The sequence below is a fragment of the Parambassis ranga genome, chromosome 18 (genome assembly GCF_900634625.1).
Source record: "Parambassis ranga chromosome 18, fParRan2.1, whole genome shotgun sequence".
NCBI classification, from domain to species: Eukaryota; Metazoa; Chordata; class Actinopteri; family Ambassidae; genus Parambassis; species Parambassis ranga.
This window is the reverse complement of record NC_041038.1, coordinates 6,596,243-6,616,053: the sequence shown is the minus strand read 5'-3', so window position 1 is coordinate 6,616,053 and position 19,811 is coordinate 6,596,243. Positions and strand designations below refer to the sequence as shown.

Sequence of the window (19,811 nt, the reverse complement as noted above, 5' to 3'; positions counted from 1 at the left end):
AGCAGGTAACCTACAGTCGCCCCATCAGTCAAATGTTGATCAAACACTCAAGTACTACACAACACGTACTACTACAACTACAACTACACAAGTACTAACTGTTGATTCTAACTTTCATAACAAACCGAAACAAACTATGAAATAAAATAAGAATTGCCTGGAAGTGTACAGGTTACTCTTGTGGAAGCACACTTATTATTTTACAATGTAGTTTTATGTTACTTTATAGGGTTACCTTACAGTGTAGGAGCTGCACGTCTGCTGTGGGGGAATGGAAACTCAGCCCGGTACAACTTAGTTTCTTTTCCGTGACTATCACTACCTCTTCCTCTCTCTCTCTCTCTCTCTCTCTCTGACATTCTGTCTTCCTGCTCCTCCCACAGTAGTCTGCAGCAGATGCCTGCTGTAAAATATCTGAAACCACAGGCTGTGTATGGCTGAAACCCAGAACACACAGCAGACACATAATGTATTGTGAAATCACCACTAGTCATAACTGCATACAGCTAAGGTAAAGGCCAGTATAGTTAAGCCTTTTAGCAGTCAAATTCTTCAATAAAGACTCAGCTTCATGAATAAACAGTTTAGACAGAAAATCCCAAGGATCAGTGAAAGATTAAGAAATTCTTACAATCATGTTTTCACAGATTTATTTTGATCCTCAACTTACAGTATATTTTAAGAGTAACATTCAATATGCTTAAAACAAAATCATACAAAAGAATTTGAAAGCTTGCATATTCTGTTATGTTTTTAATAATCTGCAACACCATTCACTTAATAAAAGAAGCACTTTCAGAGATTGGGTTTTTTTTAAAAAAAAGAATTTCGCAAACGCCCTTTTTTGAATGTCATGCTCCTGCAAGCTGTGGTAACATTTGATTTTAGTGAGTGCAAAGATCCATTCAGAACAGGTAGTGGCATTGCAGTTCTTTTTTTATATACGTTTTTTACATTCAAGATTTTAAAAGAACAGAATGGTAGACTGAAAAAGCCTCTCAACTAACGCATATTTACATTTCTTTTTCTTTTTTTTGGACAAATACATTACCAGATCTGAGGCCAGAGCCTTAAAGCTTTTAGTAAAGAATATTATAATAAGAATATAATAAGAATATCTTGTTATGTTTTTTCCACCCCACACACACTTGTAAAGATTAAGTTTAAATCCCTGACATCACAGGTCCTTTGATAGACACACAGAGCTTCTACCTATTTTAATGGGGATCCTCCATTTAAATGTGTTTAGTTTATTCTAAAATTTTCACCCCTAAAACCAATTCAGTCTAATTAATATAATCTATAGCACCTTCGGTAACACTTTCCACTAAGCTACACACCAACATCTCAGCTATGTTAATTAAAGGTTTGTGCTTTCAAGGCGTTCCCTGTATGGAAAAGTGGGGTGTGATACTTCATCACGGCCAGAAAGAGGCACTGTGGGCCCATCACAACACAAATCCTCAATGCTGATAAGGCAACATACTGTACATTACCACAGGTTATGAGGACATGAGGTAAGCAGCAAACACACCCTCAGTTGCACAAAATTAAAGTGAAACAAAAGGTTGTTACTTTCTGTCAGGTCCTGTTGTATTCATTTGTGGGTACAACAGTTCAAGGGATGATTGATAAGTTGGTGTCCTGAGGTAGAAACTCGCATTGCATGCACATGCTGTTTGACAGAGTGATGATGCAGACAGCTAAAATACAACACATCACATACGCGTTGTGGTACCTTCAGGACAAACGTCAAGGGCTGTGGACCTCCTCTGGGAGATAAGCTCTTGAGACTGACTTCCATTTTTCATTGACTGAAAACAGAAACACCTTAAAAGTCTGTATTATCACTCAAATAGGTGAACTGCATGTGTATGTAACAAGAGCTAACACAGCCTCACACGTACGACAGAGTAGGCTGATATAGTCAGTTAAAAAAAAAACTACTTTCTGTACATTTGTTTACAGTCCCAGTTCAGTTCTAGACATTAAAACTGCATGGTTAGGGTTTTAAAAAAGATCATGGTGTGTGTTTAAGATGACCCTTTCATACTTCTTTACTTCTCCCATCAATTCTCTGCCATTTTCATGGCTGCCATGGAGACAAGTTACCAAGTTACGCCCAAACCAACACAATATAGATGTACTATACTCATCCACAGGAGTTCGCCCCCTATGTAGGAGTTGACCAGAGTGCAAACCACTGCAACCAGTCGCCTTTTACCACTTCTGTCATTTTCCTGGTGAGATTGGACTGCCTTCTACCTTAGGCCACAGACTTGACAATCACCCTTGGTAAAAATGTCATTAAACAGAACAGCTATCTATCCAAATAGATTAAATGATTATTATTTTTTCAAACATCAGTAAGATCAGTCAGCTGGGTTTTGAGGTTCCCACAGTCCCTTTGAAACGGTAGTACCTCTATAAGTCTGTAAACCCATGAGAGCCAGACAAAGCCACTGAGAAATGCTCAAGACACCAGCGGACCCAGGTCTGTGACAAAAAATTTATGTAGGAGTTGATTTTTAATAGTTCATAAAGTCTGGTCCTTTCTTTTCCCCCTTTCTCTTGGAAGACGTTTGATTGTAGGAGAGACAATAAGGCCTCTCACAAGCTCAGGTCAATAATGATGTGCTCAAAGATCTGTGTGTTTCCCTTGAAGCTAGAGCAAAAGATGAAGTCCCTGCGGTCGGTTGAAACCACGGTGAAAGAGCGTGGTGCCTGGATGTACACCTCCTTGAAGCGGTCAAAGACTTTCTTTTCATCGTCCCACAGGTAGATCTGCGAGAAGGTGTAGTCGCTTCCCAGAGCCAGGTAGTAACGTTCTTTGAAAGAGAACGGTTGGAGGATCATGGAACCTCTAGACGGCAAAGCCTGGATCTCAGCAAACTGTTTGGGACTCCAACGAAGAACTTTGGAGTCACCAATATAGCGTGTCAAAGCCAGGTAGAGTTCCTCCTTGATGCGAAAGTGTTTCACAGCTACTACATCCTCCATATTGGGGATCTCGCCCTGCAGGACAAACTTCTGGTTGGTCCGGCTCCACTGGTAAATCACAGGGACCTGTGAGCGGCTTGCTAAAATAAGATGGGCCTTCCCGTCCAAGTCCAAGAACTCAGCATCCGTGTCTCGGTACCACTCATGCAGAGACTGGTATGAATAAAAGCCGTTATCATTCCACTTGTAGAGGGTGGACAAGCCTGCTTTCGAGCTGTCAGCAATCACAAAGAACCAGTCAGAGCCAATCTGGAATGCCTCAATGTCGTTGGGCTTAGAGATCTTGGACACCTCAATGTCCTGGAACTTACTGAACCTGCTTTGGTCCTCATCAAACTTGTAAATGTGTGAGCCACCAAAGAGTTGGGCCACAATGACAAACACCTCATTCTGGATGACAACCGTCTTGCACCCCACAATGGACTGACCTGAGGGGTGAGGAAATAAAACTATGACATAGAAGTGGAACTAAACTATTGAAAGACAGTTTCTTGAGGTGCTGACTTACCTGTGATATTATCATAAGTCCTGAAGTTCATTTCTATGTGGTCCCATTGTAAAACCATGCAGCTTTCTGCACTGGGAGCAGCAATGGCCACATAGACGTCATTCTTGTAGCTGAATGTGTCAACAGACAAAGACTCGGACGCCACATACTGATGGAGGACAAAATCTGCACAAATCATAAATGGAGTCATTTAACAAGCTGACAAAGTACAACAAGACAAAGCCACATCAAGAGGATAACCTCTACACTTCTTAGAGTGACCTAGCTGAGTTGGCTGATATACTGATGCCTGTTAGACCTGAGATGAGGCCAGCTGGCTCAGGTGTTTCTCACCCGTTGAGATGCACTCATTGTGCAGACTGTTCATATCATTGAGACGCTTGTCCTTCATGTCCTCTGGTCCGGCACACACAACATCCGACACTGTGGCATTAGTGTTCTTCAGCCAAATCATAAGCCACTTGGCTCTGCAGTCACACTCGAAGGCGTTGCCTCGCAAGTCCCTGAAGAAAAGGAACGCTGTGATGAGTACAGGACAGAGTTCATGATAATCCCCGTAACACAGCGGCAGACTTACAGCTCTATCAGAGAGTCCAGGTCAATGAAGAGGTCCCTGGGTAAGGCTTTAATGTTGTTGTTTGCCAATGACCTAGAAAGCAGCGAAAGAACACATTAACCAGAAACATAAACATAACCATACTGGAAGATTGTGCAGAAATCATGTTTATTTAAACACACAAGTGAGTCAAGTCCCTGAGTCCTCTGAAGGCGTATTTATACGTAGTCTCAATCTTATTACTTTCAATGAATCTGTGGATAAAAAAAGACGATGATCAATGTCACCATATCAACCAAAAGGACATAGAGTTCTACTGTAAAAGTCATTTAAAGGGATAGTTTTAGTTTAAAAGAACTAAACTTACTGTGCAACCTTTGGAGAGTGTGTAAGGTCTAGATTTTTGCTGAAATGCCAATTTTAATCGACCGATTTTGGCAATACATGCAGTAATATAGACAACTTCTTTCCACCTAAACGTCAGGAATATCACAGCAAATTAAAAGTGCACTGTTGAAGTAATCCAGCCCGCCTCCTTCTCACATGACAAATGCTTAGCCGTCACAAGCAAACACTAACTCAGCTATCAGTTTCTGACACTTTCAAAAGCTTTCACACACGCTGATATAATAATTTTTCATGCGTAGTAAAATGCGCTAACTTATCTTCAGGTATCCTGATCTGATCATGCAGTGAGTCTAGTGGCTTTTGGCTATAGTGGCATACACATTGATGATGCTGCACATCCCTACATGACATGAACATGAAAACCATATTATGATGAACGATTACACTGAACAGCATTGTCACCGTTTGTCTCACAGATGCAGTCGCTCAATAAAGTGTTTATTTTGTTATTTATGAGGTTTGGGTCAGGATATGTGCAAAGAGCAAATACTGTGGTGGGGGAAATGGAACCACTAGAGGGCATGATGGTCGATATATAGCCCTTCTCTATTCATCTATTCATGATCTGAAAGCATATAACCACATCACCACACATATTGTAGTAACAATATTAGTTTTGTGCTACTTTAATTAAACAAAGAAGGAAAACTTACAAGTACTCCAAGTGTGGAAGGCCTGAGAATGCATCGTCCCTTATGGTCGTCAGTGAATTGGAATTTAAAAGCCTGCAATGGATTAAGACATTATTGATTAAGTCTTTGAATTTTTTTTGTTTCTACCACACCTTTACATCACAGCTGTCACCAGTAGAGTAACAAAGTCGATTGATAACCTCTGGTAAGTACAGTGTGTTGTTGGACAGCACTGAAAGCTCACAGCTATATATTCCATTATTTATTTCCAGGTGTCCAACCCCTTTAAAAGCCTGCCTTGCTAAATGGCTTCAATGTGCACCAAATGGGTGCATTAGCCTGCTGCGTGCGTATTAAAGTAATGCTCAGCACAAAGTTAGTCAGTGGATTACAGTGGCATTAGTGTTCCTGTGACTGTCAGATCATCATTAGGCTGCCTTTATAACAATAAAACAAATCACTTAATTTGATATGAATGTGATTTAGGAGGTCTTCCTTCAAGGTATAGGGTCAGACATTAAATCTTATAATAAAGTGTTCTTACAGCAGCTGGAGAGATGGCATGTGAGAAAACATTGCCTCTTTGATCTCAGTGAAAGTCCCATTGACGATACTCCTGAAGAAAAAAAAACAGGCAGAAACAATAAAGATGAAGCAAGTGGATGAAATAAAATGAGAAAAGTCAGTCAGGGTGTAGAGCACAGAATAAGCACTGCCTTTAATGGCAGCACTTTAAAAAAAAGCTATACATTATGAATGCAATAAAAACATATTGTTTCATTAAAACATCTACTTACAAAGAACTGATCTCGGTTGGGGCAATCCTTAAGATGTAGGAGGACCCGACGCAAATGATAGACTCCTTGGAGCAGCTGCATGTTGAAGGACATCGAAACACCTTTTTCAGATGACCCGGCTGTGACAGGCAACACAGCGACACACAAAACAATGCCCAGATCTTAAGAGGTGGCAGCATCTTTCTTGCCGGGCTCGCATGTGTGAGTTTTTTTTGTTTGTTTTGGGGTTTTTTTTTTCCTGCAGAGAGCAAACCGATCGAGGCAGATGGCACCGCGCGTTTACACCCTGCACCATGAAATGCTGCACTGGCTCCCTGACATCAGCAAATCAGCTGCAGCTTCCCCTCCGTCCACTTTAATTATTTATTAAGTCAACGCTCCAGTCGGATGACTGTTGTTAAACAATCATGCGCCATACATCTGATATATAGTTATATTTAGTATAATATTTTCATGTGTGTGTGCGTGACATTATTACGCAGCATATTTGTCTCAGACGACTGTTTGAATGTATAAATTGTACTTCACACTTTAAACGCAGTGTAACACACACATGCACTCTCATTGCTATAATTCTACATTATAGCGTTATAATGTCGTTCAAAACAGTGTTAGAATTAATACATCATAATAAAGTGATACGTATATATATATATAGCTTTATATGCACCCATCACTTGTCTCAGCCTCCATACAATAGGTTACCGTATAGGCGCATAACTGCAGAACCATGGACAGCGCCTCTGTGGGGATCCACTGCTCAGATGGGAGACTATAGCTGCATAATATACCAGTCAGTTTTCTGTAACAGCAAAAAGTTTTGGACAAGAAATCACACCTCTGTAGTCATCTTCATTGAACAAAGGTGGAAACTAGATTTGTGAGGGACCCATTTAAACCTCTTCCAATAAAAGTGTGTGGAGTCATCAAGCCAAGATCTGGAGACCTTCAAAATAAAGGTACAATGAGTCAAACTGTCCAGGATGGACTGATGGATGCCACAAAGAAGAAAGAGCCCCAACATTTTATCATCTGCAGATAGTTAGTGCAACAGTGCTGCATCTAGATAGTCAATAGTATGGCACCTTTAAGCAAAACACTGGATTGGAACTTTGCATACAACAAGATAAGCCAAAGTCTTGTTTCTTCTAAAGGAGGTAACGCTAACTATAAGGGCCAGGTCTGATAAATAGGACACCTATTGGGTTTTTTTTTTTTTTCGGAACAACGCCTTTTTGGTACCAGTGTGGGAATCTGTAGCCCTTTTCGTGCCACTCTGGCACTCCATCATCACTGAACTGCAAAACCAAAGCAAGGGGCCATTTGTCATGCAGCAACATCCCCAGGGTACTTAAGACTTATGATTGAGTGTGTTGGGTGCAGAGGCAGGAGGTGTGCTTTTAAAAGGCAAGTATATTTTGGTCAGGTAAACAATCATTTGGGTATAAAGGGAACAAGAGGCAGCAAGAAGGGTTTGCAACTTTATATCAAGCACACACATTCACACTGGTAACTTGCATTAATGTGTCTTTTAACACCATTTTCTGATTTATACACTGCAGCAGCCTTGATCAATATACAGAGAATCCTTTTTGCCAGTGATGAAAAGTCTTCAACATATCTCTGCAACATCAGTAAAATATGTGGAAAATGAAAAAGAATGGAGAAACCTGACCTGACTAAAGAAATGCTTATCTCAATCTGGATGGGAAAACTTAAACTATTGTGCATATAAAAGTCCAAAATTACTTCTTCATTCTGAGTGAATCTGATGAAATGCAATATTCTCTGTCTGAAAAGAAACCAGCGTTCAGAAAATAGCTCTGTTATGAAAGCCACTTCAGAGTGCTGCATTGTACCAGCGCTGTCACAGTGCGCAGTGTTTTTCCACTAGGTTTTGTTAATGGTTCAGTACAGAACTGTGGAAAAATGTGCTGATACAGCAACCTTATCTATCCGAGTCCTGGGCACTTTCGAAGGCAAAAAGGTTCTGCTACACATGTGCTCTGAACTGAGTTAAAAAAAAAAAACAAAAAAAACAAAACATGTGCTGACTGAATACAAAAAAAAGCACACCTGGGCCTGGGACACATTCAAACTATGCTCAGAAGAGGAAAGAGGAGGAGATAAGAAGAGCTTTGACACCGACATATAGATTAGTCATCAGAAAGGCTTAGGTAGAAGTCTATCATGTACCTGCTCTGCCTCTTAATGAAGATTAAGAGAATAAAACAAAACTGCTGAAATGTAAAAACATAGCGATGAGTCCAACCTGCAATACACAGCACAGGATACCTCATAGTGTTACGCACAGGAGCCACTCTGAGTAAGCACAGGGGTGACTGCATCCACGACCTGCTCCCCTCCATCTGTAAGTCTAAAAATAAACACGCTAATACAATACACAGACAGAGTTAATGGCCCAGTGGTATTTGTATCCCATTACAACACAACACAAAACATGATTAAGCTCTATTGTTCAATATATCAATAAACTCAGAAGCCTAATGCAGTCTTAACAACACAACGCATTCAATAATCAACATTATAGTGACAGAATGGATTTTTAACCATTCTCAATGTATTAAAGGCACATCCACATGAATGGCTTCCTTCCTGAATATAAACCCTTGCTTTACTGTTACCTATAATGCACCTTGCTTATGCTCTGACTCACTTCATATTTCTTTCCTTTTCATGCTACTAACAGCCAACTATTAAAACCCGCCCCTTACTGGGTGTCATGGTAACAAGACAATCAGTGTAAATCGTTTCACCTGGAGATTAGAACAAAGGAAGAATCACTTGCATCATTTCAAACTTATATTTCATTTAACATTGGCTCTAATGAGGGTCTAACTTTTGATCAGTGGTTTATTACCGCATGCCTCATAGAAGCATTTGTATTCTGATTTTTGTTACATACCTTCCCACAGGACAGAGTCACTCAGCGCGTACAGCTTGTTTTTGTTTGTAATGAACACCTGTGCACAGTTTCATCACCAGCTGTCGCCAGTCATTGACCTGATTACAGCGTCTGGATTCACAATCCATCAGACACATGTTCAGTACACACAGTCCAAAACAGGCAGAACAATACTTCAGATCAGTCACTCTCCAGCAGCCGCCCCGTGTTTGGATGGAGATTCTGACGAGCTATTTTTAGCCTCTTTCTTCAGAGTCTTCAGGCATTTGTCGAGCCGTTTCATGCAGAGCGACACATCCTCGCGGGTGATGCCCACAGCTGAGGCAACATTGAGGTAAGGACAGGGGTACGACTCAGAGTGTGACATAAAGCCACGGAACGTGTGTCCGCTTACAGTCTGCTCCTTTCCCAGTGGTATTACCCTAGAAACAAGGATAATGTGGTTAAACCTGCTTTTATGGGACACTTGGGGGCAACGAACACAAGTACCTCACAACACTGTCATAACATTTTTACATGACATTGTGATCCTATTGGTAAACAATTAAAAAAAAAATGAGGCTCCTAGAGCAGGACAATACCCCATAGACTGCAACGTTAAAATGGCCAACTTTACAGCAGAACATGCACCTACAAATGGTTGCGTTGGGCTTGGGATGTCATCATATCTACATTAGCTGTGCCCAAATTGATCAGCTGTCAATACAATGTGACAAGTCCCATTATGACGGCTCTTTCAGATGCATCCTCATCCCTGATGATGAAAGACGCATCAGATGGATCTTTCACGCTCAAGTGAAGCTCATAAGCCACATCAGTTGACTACTAATTGATGTTGTTTGGCAACTGCTGCCAGCTACTGGTAACAGTTCTGCTCAATAATTCTTCAGGTTTCAAAGAGACTGAGAACTGCTAAAGAAGCTAAAAGTTCCACATGGCTTCATTCTTTTATACATTTAAACTTTTACAAAAGTAGATGAAACACAGGTCAGTGTCACGTTATACTGGTAGACTTTCAAAGTCACCGAATTCACCGTCAACACAGTTCAGAGTCACGTTAATGTAAAATCAATCACATGAGGAATAACATTATATCATAGAAATACACTATAATGAGATGAAGATCTCTGTTAATCTATTTAGCCACCTGCCTCATAAAGCATACATGCAAACACTGACTTTGATTAATAAAAGTTTTATTAAGATTGTTTGCCATTGAAGTATAAAAGTCAATGATGCTCATCAAGTATGCTAGGGAGATACAAGGGTAAAATGATTTGGGTAAACTCCGAGCTCTGACCTTGATGAAATTGTTCCAGAAAGGGAGGAAGGAACAGAGTGTTGGGGGCTATTTTCTTTTATGCCATGTTAAAAGCAATACCGGCCATAAGTGCATTAAAATCTCAATGACACAAAGCAATCCTGACAGGACGACTTAACTTAATCATTTATTCTGACTATTTAAAATATTTAGAAGGGCTCCCATGCCTGGTTGAAAACTATTAGAGGGAATTCTCCCTTTAAAATCCTGTGTGTGTATGCAGAAGACGGCATACTATAACCAGAGGAAGTGACAACATGGCTGCCAAAGCTGCATTAGAGTTTGTGCTTGTTGTTCCAGCACAGACATCTCTCAACATCTAATGGAAGCATCCTGTTAAATTAGGAGGTGGCCCTGATAAGATGGGCTCTCTAATCTACTAAAGTAGTTTTCTGTCCACCATATTCAGCAGATCCATCTGCCTGATTGCTGATTTTCCCCGGGCCATTCTGTATTGCCAAACATCCCCTGCCTTTGCAAGGACACGGACAAACCCGTTTTTGACTTTGGCGCAACATCTACACACACGCATCATTCTGAACACATGTACGGACCCTGTTATTTTCCCTCGACTTGGTATCAAAGTGTTCATACCTGGCTCCAGACACTTGTCGGGTGAACAACATGGAGCCTAGCTGAGTCACCGCCTTGTCGCTGTCAGCTTGGAGACCATCTAGGGACATAGCTGAAGGAGACAAGTGCCACAGCCAACACAAAATTACGTCAAAGACTACACAAATGCCCTGATCTATGACAGGGTGTGAGTACCTGCTGGTCTGTAATCAGCGCTTCAAGCTTACCCAGTGAAATGGGGTTATGAGGGGTGTGAAGCAATCTCTCCCCATGTGCAGAAGCCAGAGTCTTCAGCTCCTCAGCCAGGAACGAATAAATCTCCTGCAGACAAGAGGCATAAGCAGACAGAACAAGAGGGGGCAGGGGCCATGCAAGAGTTCTATAAATAGAAGCACAATGCTCCTTTTGCACACACAGTCTTATTTTTACAGTGGCATCCTTGGTTTTATTGCTAATCAAGCAGATCTACCCACAAGCAGCCTGGTCCAGGTCCAAACCTTCTCCTCCACGTTCACACTTTCCCCCCCTATGTGTTTGACTGTGTGTGTGTGTGTGTTTGTGTTTCTCTCCGGGCCATGTTGTCCCTCTCTGGCCAGGATTTTTGTTTGCATCACAGATCCACCTCTGGGATCAATTAGAGAGGCAGGAGAAGAGAAACGCACACGTTTAAACTGAGCGTTTTAGCATCTCCTGTGTTTTAAAATGTGCTGACACAGGGTTTTGCTCTGAGCCTGTGGAAGACTGAATAAGGGCAAAGGACTTTAGGACACAGATGTGATGAGTCCAGGCCAAGAGGAGATGCTACACAACAACAAATCAGTGTTTTTGTTGCTGGCTACCAGTGCCAGATCCCCCAAGTGATGCGCTGCACATTAAAGGATCTGCTTCTCTGCAACAGTGGGCGTATGTGTGTGTGTGTCAGTGTACTCTGCTGACTCATACTTTCCCAGTTTGAAAACATCAAGAAGGAATACTTTCTGTCAAGAGTCAAACACAAACAGTGTTTCAATGATGTCAAGTGTCTCTAAGAGTCCCCTTGTTCTCTAATAACAAAGGACAACTTTATCAACCCAGAGGAGGAGGAGGTGGAGGAGGGCGTGCCTGGCTACAACTGCAGACAATAAGTTTGTGTGTGTGTGATGACTTAAGAAAACAAACGCATCGCCCATTGGTTCTTTGACATTTTCCAAAATGGTGGTACAGGAGGCTGTAAATGAACCTCAACAGATGAACTGTCTTATTGTCTTAATTATTTAAAGCTTGTGATCCCGGGAGAGATATGGGGAACTCACTCAGTTCTGCAGACAGTATGGAAAACCGTTTCTGTACATTAATTATGCATATAGTGGACCAAGAGAAATCAATGAGACTTGATGGTGTCGAGTCACAGGAAAGGCCAGAGGAAATTCCCAGATGTACATTTCTGTTACAGAATGGGCTTTTCACAGATGTCATATGTGGCAATCTAAGACATATACTTTATGTTGTGTTTGTCAGAAACCTCTTAAAATCCTATTTTTCCCACCCTGAGCATCAAGAGAACAAGATTTCTTTCCAGAACATTTATGGCTCAGCAGTTACGAGGTGTGAGAATGCTGCAGTGTCTAACATCTAAAGAAGAGGGGGATGCTGCATTGTGAGCAACTCTGCTTTACAGCAGGGAGCCTCCAGGGGAGGTTTTCTGAAACTTCTGGATCAATTTTATCTGGCTCCAGCACACTCCTCCCCTCCACAAAGCTTTTTGCTCGCTCACGTCCTCATCCTCACTCAGTATGCAGGTGAAACAAAAGGCCTTGTTATGTACCCACCTAGTCAGAATTTAAAACTGCTGCAACATTATATTTTTAGTCTGAAGATTTAACATAAGGATCAATGGAAGGATGACACAACTGCAGTCTTATACTGACAGCAGAGTCTGAATATTAATAAAATGTAACCAATTTCCAATTTCAAACATGCACACATTAGCCTAGCCCAGCTGTTAATGGGTAAAAAGTGGAATGCACAACAAGAGTAGTACACTCGCTTAAGTTAGGTTCAAGGGTTCCTTACTGTTTATCATTGTTCTGTCTCCTTGGCTACTGTGAAAGTGCTAATGTGATCTTGATTAAACTTGTTCCAATGCATGCTAACCATACTCTTTGGGCCAAACATCAGTTTGTATAAAGGACCAAGACCAGATTTCTCTGCTGATGATCAGGAGAAACACTTAAACCTGATCCTCCACTGGTCTGGTGTATGCAAATAACTATTTTTAGTAGGGATGTCCCAATCCGATCACATGATCGGAAATCGGGCCCGATTACGTGATTTCAGACTCGATCGGAATCGGACGTTACCTCCCGATCAGGACTCGGATATATATTTATTAGGGCTTTCAAAGTTAACGCCTTCTGTGCAGGGTGGCTATGACTAGGCCTGTCGCGATAAACAATAAATCAATTAATTGCATGATAAATTAAGTTTTTTGGCCGCGATAAATTACATGTGCATGCTGGTTTGTTTTCCTCTCTTTCTCTCTCCCTCTTGCTGCCAAAGAGACTGGATGACAAAAGGCGTCACTCCGGTGCGTCGTAGTATATAAAGGCCGTCGGACTTTATATGGCCCGCAGCTTCTGTCTTAAGATGTGTCAAATCAACAGGTAGTTCTTATTTTTTAACTCATTGTGTGCCGTTTACGGGATGATCTGAGCAGACCACGGTCAGCTCGCTGTCTGCGTCGCCACGGTGCGTCACAGCGCTGCAGGGCTTGGACGTTACAGCAACACAGAGAGCTGTGAAGCTGCTCAACACTGTTTCAACACTTTGCCACAATTCACCACGACACTAAACATGCTCATGTATAGAACCTGCTCTCAGAGAGTCCGCGTTGTACGAGTGAAGTTCTCTGCCTTCTCACTGGCGGCACTCGCTGCAGCGCCACCCATTCTAGTCCTCTTGCCCAGTCCTCTGGTGCCATCTCTGCTGTCAGTTTCTATGTGTTTCTGTCTACATGGTGGCGCTTGTAAAATTCACTGCAGCTGTCTGCAGCGGCCTGATGCGCATACACACATGCAAACGCAGACGTGTGCGCACACAAGCACATGTGCGTACAGGTGAGCCCACTCCCAGAGAGTGCGTGTTGTTTGGCTCTGTTGCTCATGACGTGCTAGTTGGATTGACTTAACTCCATTGACTATGCTCAGATAAGCCATGGTAATAGGCCTACCACTACTCATAATAATAATATCAACATTGATATTAATATAATTATTAATAATAATAATGTTGATGATTGAGGGCCTTTCCAGTGTTAAATGTTCTTTAGAAATTAAAGTTTATTGATCTTTGAAAGGGTGTACTTGCATTATATGTCGTTATCATTATATTAGTTGAACATGGTCTCAAAACGATATATATTATCAATTAATCACCCAGCAAAATCTGTTATCATGACAGGCCTAGGTATGACAGTTGCTTTTGGTGCGAGGTCTCGATGAGCTGCTGCGTGTCTGAAATCCTATTTACCGCCTTTATAGAGAATCTTGAAAGTATCGGATCGGGACTCGGTATCGGCAGATACTCAAAATCAAATGACTCGGACTCGGACTCAAAGGCAAAAAAAACTGATTTTTAGCCTCATACAAGGTGATGTGTGCATGCTCTCACCTTTCTTTCTGACAGGTATTTCTTATAGCCACTGGCTCCCACAGTGAGAAGGGTAATAAGGACGTCAAGGGAAGGTGAAGCCGATGCTCGCCCTGAACACAAAGCCAAGACGTGACTGTTAAACATCGGACTGCTGGGTGCAACAGTATAAGAGGAATCAGTCATTTATTTATGTGTAATGCACAAATGAAGCGTTCTGTGTAGGTCTATAGCAGATGCGGTATCAGTTTTCTCAGTATGTGTGTTTGACGCCAGAACAGGACTGCTAAAAAAAGGACATTTGAAACTGTGTAGTCAAAGAGAACTTTTAGAGTACAAATATCAGAGTATAAAGTCAATACAATTTTTACTGTCACTGTTCAGACTATGTGAGAAAAGGTGGAATAAATAGTAAAATGAGATAATAGCAGCATGTCCGTCTACAAGCCTCTATGCAGTAGAAGTTACATCACACGATTGAGCCGCCAAAGAATGAAGAGATAACATTGTAACGTAGAACGTAGAACAGTATGGCCATAAGTGCAGCGCTTTATTGTTACAGAGGGGCAATTAACAGTATATGTTAACTTCAATAAACATGTGTGCATCTAGTGCAAATGATAAGACAGCATTGAGAGCAGACATAGCAGAGAGGGAAAAGACACACACATTCACTCCGCACAGGGAATTCCTGAAGACAAAGCTGACACACTGTATGCAGGTGTATATACCATGCATACTATTTCCTATTGTTAACACTCACCTGGGTACATCTTACTGATCTCCTGTATGAAGGACTCATCAAAACCTGCAATTATGGCGCCCCCTACTGGAACCATAAAGTTCTTATCCAAGCTCTGTACAAAGGCGTCAACTCTGCCCACACGAGCTCCCTGTTGAAAACAAAACAACCGCCACATCTGTCAGTGCCTAAACCAACCTTAATCCAAATATATCCCATGTATTTATAAGACTGAGCCACATTTATAGACCCCTAAAACTAGTCTAATAACTTGTGCATGAATAATACTAGAGTGTTGAGAGAGCCCCAACACTGTGGAGAGTTTGTATGATGGAAACTGTTGCATGTGAAAAAAATGCTGGTGGGAAAGCTTCAGTGGTGGAAAGTAACTAAGTATTTGTACTACGTTACTGTAAGTATTTTTTTATGTATTTATACTTTACTTATGTACAAATAAGTGCAGACTTTATTCTTTTACTCCATTACATTTTGCAGCTGTACTTTCTACTCCACTACATTTCTACAGTGTTTGTAGTTACTTGTTACATTTTATGAACACAGTGCTGGACTGATGTGAGGTCAGACTCTGCATGGAGGTGGTGTCACGCTGCCAGCTGTGTTTCTATAATGAGCCTCAGTCATGATGCCAGTGCTCTGGCTCAGTTAGCTAACTAGTTAGCTACTGTCTGCTAACACAAATCCATCCATTAATGTCTGGTTAACATTAATCATAGCATTAATCTACAGCAGGAATTCTTACACAGTAAAAATGGTGAATGCCTGTTTTTTATTAGCAGCCTTGTCGGTGCGTGAGTACTTTTACTTTTAATACTTTAAGTACATTTAAAGGTAAGTACTTAAGACTTTTACTTAAGTAGGATTGTTGATGTAGCACTTCTACTTTTACTTGAGTATATATTTTGCTGGGTATTTGCACTTTTACTTAAGTGCCAAGCTTCAGTACTTCCTCCACCACTGGAAAGCTTGAGTATGTCAGGAGGAAACAGCCAGATCATATAATGTCTGAATTGCCTTACTGTCTGTTACTGTCTTGTTTTGGGGTTATGTTATGTATTTTTGAACTCTATTTTGTTTCCTTGTTTACTTGTTATCATACTACTGGAAATCTGATTAAATGTGGATTATATAAAAAGAAGATTTAACCACATCTACCTGCTGTATAAGATGCATGCATTTGGAAGACTGCACTCCATATGCGTTGTTAACAATGTGGGGAATGTTGTATTTGGCACATACAGCAGCTAGCTCCTCGATCCTGCAAGAAAAATGGAAAATGATCCAACTGTATTTCAGCACAAGTCAAACAAGTTTTAATCAATGTCAAAGGTCATATATAAATCCGATTATGTCAAAACAACCTACCTGTCGGGTACCCTGGGGGCGAAGCAGGAGGTTGTTGAATGAACGCACAAAATGTTGTCAGCTCCCAGCTCTTCGATCTTGTGTTCAACTGCTTCCATGTCTGTCCTCAACTCATCGCCCTCAAGAACATTCTCCACGACTACGGGCTCATAGCCTGATAATAAGTCAGTTATTTAAAAGAAAAAAAAATAATCTTGTCAAGAGATGAAACATTTTCATATATATTGAGGCTCTATGTTGCATTTCTAACACCAGTGAGGTCAGGGATCAGGATGTAAGGTTGACATGACATTGAGGATGTTATTGTCCTCACCCGCTGTGATCATGGATTTGAAACAGGACTTCTGGTCGATTCGAGGCCAAATGATGTAGCGAGCCTTGGGCCTCCTGTGACGAAGGGTCAGGAAGCACAGAGTCAGGCTCATTCCTGTTGCCATGGGAACCACAAAGCAGCTGGCCACACTCCGGACACATGTAATCCAAAAGAAACGGAACGTAGTGAACATTAACATCTGTTTTCAAACACTAGTTTGTCACAAATACTCAACATTTTTTGGTGAGTGCAATGTTATTTGATTGTTTAACTGGTGGGATACCTGCAAGCTTTAAGATGTCCAGCACAACGGAGTTGGTCAGCTTGTTAAGCAGACTGGATCCTGCAGCTTTAGGCTGAATAGCAGCAATGTCACCTGATCGACCTATGCCATGAATCAACCTACACAAAGCAGCTGAATGTCACAAAAGCAAACATTAAACAACTTCCTGAAGGCTGGTATTTTTCTGGCCAGGAGTACAGAGGAGCATAGGGAGCCTAAAACAACACTTTTCAGTTATCAGATCAGAATGTCTGTCTGCTACATGACAAAAATAACAAACAGTGCCAGATTGAGCACCTGATACCGCCTAAATCCTCAGAAATCCAGTGAAGCTCTCCAACATGCACTTGCAAACATGTCATGAAAAGCTTTCATATATCAACATCTGCATCATTAATTCAATATTATTCAACCTCTAATGCTGTTAAACCCCTTTACCTGTAATGTCGTCTTGCCACAAGGCTGGATGCCACCCGGCCTTCCCTCTCCCCTACTCCACAGTTCCCAAGGAAGTTATTGCTGTCCATCACAGCCAGCTCATTTAGGAAGAGTTCTATAGTACTCTCACCCCACCCTTCCTCGGGACACTTACACTGAAACACACAAAAAAGTAAAGGAAACACACCTATACAAGTGATAAAACATGAACGTGCATGTTGACCCTCACCTGTTCCAGCAAGTGTCTGATGAGCTGCTCATGGCTCCGACGTGCCTGAGACCCCTGGCGAATGTAAGCCGGTGATACTATCTTTTCACTCAGGCTGAAGTTTTCACTGTTCATTGCTGTCAGCAATACAGAGATATGGCCACAGGTGATTGCAACACAGAGATGACTGGCACCATCATAACATATAGATTGACACTACTCTATTTGAGTTTCTTAAATGACTACTTAAGGTTATTATGCAGGAATGTACATCTGTTTTCTCTGAATTTGTGCTGTCATGCAGCTTTTGCCTTTCTGTTAGCTTGTTTTAATGACCCTCAAACCAGGAAAACAGGAAAAATCTCGTGATAATTACCGCTTTTAAAGCTTATTTATTAACCCAGCTGAAAGCTAGGTGACAGATTGACATGTTACTGCGTTACCTAATTATTTACTTTGGCTAAGCTAACCTAATGTTTTCACGGGAGTTAACAAGCCCGGACAGCTTCAAACGAACCGCTTTGGTTAGTTGACAGGGTGTCTTCTTACCTCTCGGTCTTCCTGAAAACTCGTCGTTATAATTAAAACGGTCACAAAATCTCTAATTTTGCAACTGACATTGGGGCAGACAGGCTGCCTGGAGGAGGGAGCAGCATGGAGAGAGGCAGAGAGGAAGCAGGAAGCGCAAGACGTCACATGACCTGGGAGCGCTGGTCATGTGACCAACGGCGTAATGAAGGCGGTCACATTTAAGGACATGTTTCATTTTTAATCAATTAAATCCATTTTTTTCATGTAAAGTCATTATTATTGTTTGGGTTTTGGCAGATTGATTTTTGTTTTAAAAAACAGAAACCAACAATAATATTTTGTTAGAAAAAAATAGGCTATGGTTTTAACACACTGGAAAAAAACACTTTAATATTTAGTATAGTAGAATATTCTGTGTTATTTAAATGTATATCTACATATACTGTAGTTATACATTTGGAAATAACTTTTATTTTAGCTTAGCTGTATTAAATACATGCTAAATATATTGCAATGCCTGACGCATTACAACTAATAGTGGAATAGGTGTCTGCAGCTTTTGAAAATAAAAAAAACAATGTAACTTTACTCTGTGTATAAAAGTTGCTTGTTGCTGGAAAAAATCTGGAAAAACACACTAAAACAAATAAATCAACCTAATGCATATTTTCTATTCTCTATAACAAAAGTTCTTTTTTGTATATGTGTGTGCTCTGATGTTATAGCTACATGTGAGCCTGATAGCTCAAATAGCCAATTGAGTATAAATAAAAAAGAATCATGACTGCAGGCATCCAGAGTGCAGGGGATGCATTTTATTTAATATTGACATATTCACAAAATTTACATTTTACATTATATTGCATATAAAAAGCATATTTTTTAAACAATTAAACTGCATTTTTTTAAAATGTGATAAAAGCAGCACCTAATATTAATAAAAAAAACACAATGCTGATTTGATTCAACTAAATTACTGATCAATCCTATTTTTAGTTATTGTGTCACATCAATAAAAACAAAAAACTCATTATACTAGGAACAACTAGTGAATCCAGCTCTTTAGAATGATCAATTAAATATTACTTTTGAGATATAATCCAGATATAATCCTGAAAACCGTAACAGAAAGCGAAGACCAAATCCACACTGCACACGCTGAGTGGAAGGAGCGGTACACGCGAACAGCCCTCAGGCCTTTCTGGCTGCAAACGGGAGAGAAAGATGGCAATTTGATGGCATAGCAGGGTTTTCAACACAACAGCTATGCCAACATCTTGCCTTCTCTTCTGGACCCACGATCACACAGACAGAAGAGGAGTGACGAGATCCACGCCGATCTGAAGATGCTGCCATGATGTAATCATGAGGTCACAAAGTGACATAAAAGAGATGAAAACACACAATTCAGGAAGCAGTCATTAATAAATCAGGCCCTTTCGCCTTCCTGCTGCTCACCATCACATCTACCTGTTGCTGCGCGTGAAACCCGGATCCCCACGTCCACGTCTCTTCGCTGTGCTGGAAACCCACGTGTGTGTGTCCCTCACTGCCACTCCCGCGGA

General features: G+C 41.0%; 3 protein-coding genes across 5 annotated transcripts in view; all 3 read right to left on the bottom strand.

Annotated features, from left to right (window-relative positions):
• The window catches only part of LOC114450683 (uncharacterized), a 30,813-nt gene extending 30,440 nt beyond the window's left edge, over nucleotides 1-373 (bottom strand). For 2 of the 3 annotated variants that reach the window (XM_028428961.1, XM_028428959.1), the window contains exon 1: nucleotides 236-346. The gene's annotated coding sequence lies outside the window, so the exon portion shown is untranslated. Of the gene's footprint in view, nucleotides 1-235 lie in introns of all 3 variants that reach the window. The other variant, XM_028428960.1, reaches the window with a different exon arrangement.
• Nucleotides 374-2,503: 2,130 nt separating this feature from the next.
• Nucleotides 2,504-6,148, bottom strand: lgi2a (leucine-rich repeat LGI family, member 2a). Its single transcript, XM_028429330.1, has 8 exons — nucleotides 5,902-6,148; nucleotides 5,649-5,720; nucleotides 5,126-5,197; nucleotides 4,247-4,318; nucleotides 4,086-4,157; nucleotides 3,842-4,011; nucleotides 3,509-3,673; nucleotides 2,504-3,428 (listed from the first exon to the last, which is right to left on the bottom strand). The coding sequence occupies exons 1-8, from the start codon at nucleotides 6,078-6,080 to the stop codon at nucleotides 2,611-2,613; spliced, it is 1,620 nt and encodes a 539-aa protein (XP_028285131.1). The 5' UTR covers nucleotides 6,081-6,148; the 3' UTR covers nucleotides 2,504-2,610.
• A 2,563-nt stretch (nucleotides 6,149-8,711) lies between these two features.
• Nucleotides 8,712-18,395, bottom strand: sepsecs (Sep (O-phosphoserine) tRNA:Sec (selenocysteine) tRNA synthase). Its single transcript, XM_028429570.1, has 12 exons — nucleotides 18,265-18,395; nucleotides 17,737-17,852; nucleotides 17,508-17,662; nucleotides 17,070-17,188; nucleotides 16,787-16,945; nucleotides 16,474-16,627; nucleotides 16,264-16,366; nucleotides 15,112-15,241; nucleotides 14,370-14,461; nucleotides 10,949-11,042; nucleotides 10,743-10,833; nucleotides 8,712-9,249 (listed from the first exon to the last, which is right to left on the bottom strand). Exons 2-12 carry the CDS (start codon nucleotides 17,848-17,850, stop codon nucleotides 9,012-9,014), a joined length of 1,449 nt encoding a protein of 482 aa, XP_028285371.1. The 5' UTR covers nucleotides 17,851-17,852; nucleotides 18,265-18,395; the 3' UTR covers nucleotides 8,712-9,011.
• Between the last annotated feature and the right edge of the window lie 1,416 nt (nucleotides 18,396-19,811).

What these genes read in the sequence shown, in the direction of transcription:
- lgi2a (XM_028429330.1), bottom strand. Translation starts at nt 6,080, where the DNA reads ATGCTGCCACCTCTTAAGATCTGGGCATTGTTTTGTGTGTCGCTGTGT. An exon ending in CTTCCACACTTGGAGTACTT is followed by an intron (nt 4,319 to 5,125) that starts GTAAGTTTTCCT and finishes TTTTATCCACAG; the next exon opens with ATTCATTGAAAGTAATAAGA. An exon ending in CTGGACTCTCTGATAGAGCT is followed by an intron (nt 4,012 to 4,085) that starts GTAAGTCTGCCG and finishes CCTTTTCTTCAG; the next exon opens with GGACTTGCGAGGCAACGCCT.
- sepsecs (XM_028429570.1), bottom strand. Translation starts at nt 17,850, where the DNA reads ATGAACAGTGAAAACTTCAGCCTGAGTGAAAAGATAGTATCACCGGCT. An exon ending in CAAATCCATGATCACAGCGG is followed by an intron (nt 16,628 to 16,786) that starts GTGAGGACAATA and finishes ACTTATTATCAG; the next exon opens with GCTATGAGCCCGTAGTCGTG. An exon ending in GATCAGTAAGATGTACCCAG is followed by an intron (nt 14,462 to 15,111) that starts GTGAGTGTTAAC and finishes CTTTGTGTTCAG; the next exon opens with GGCGAGCATCGGCTTCACCT.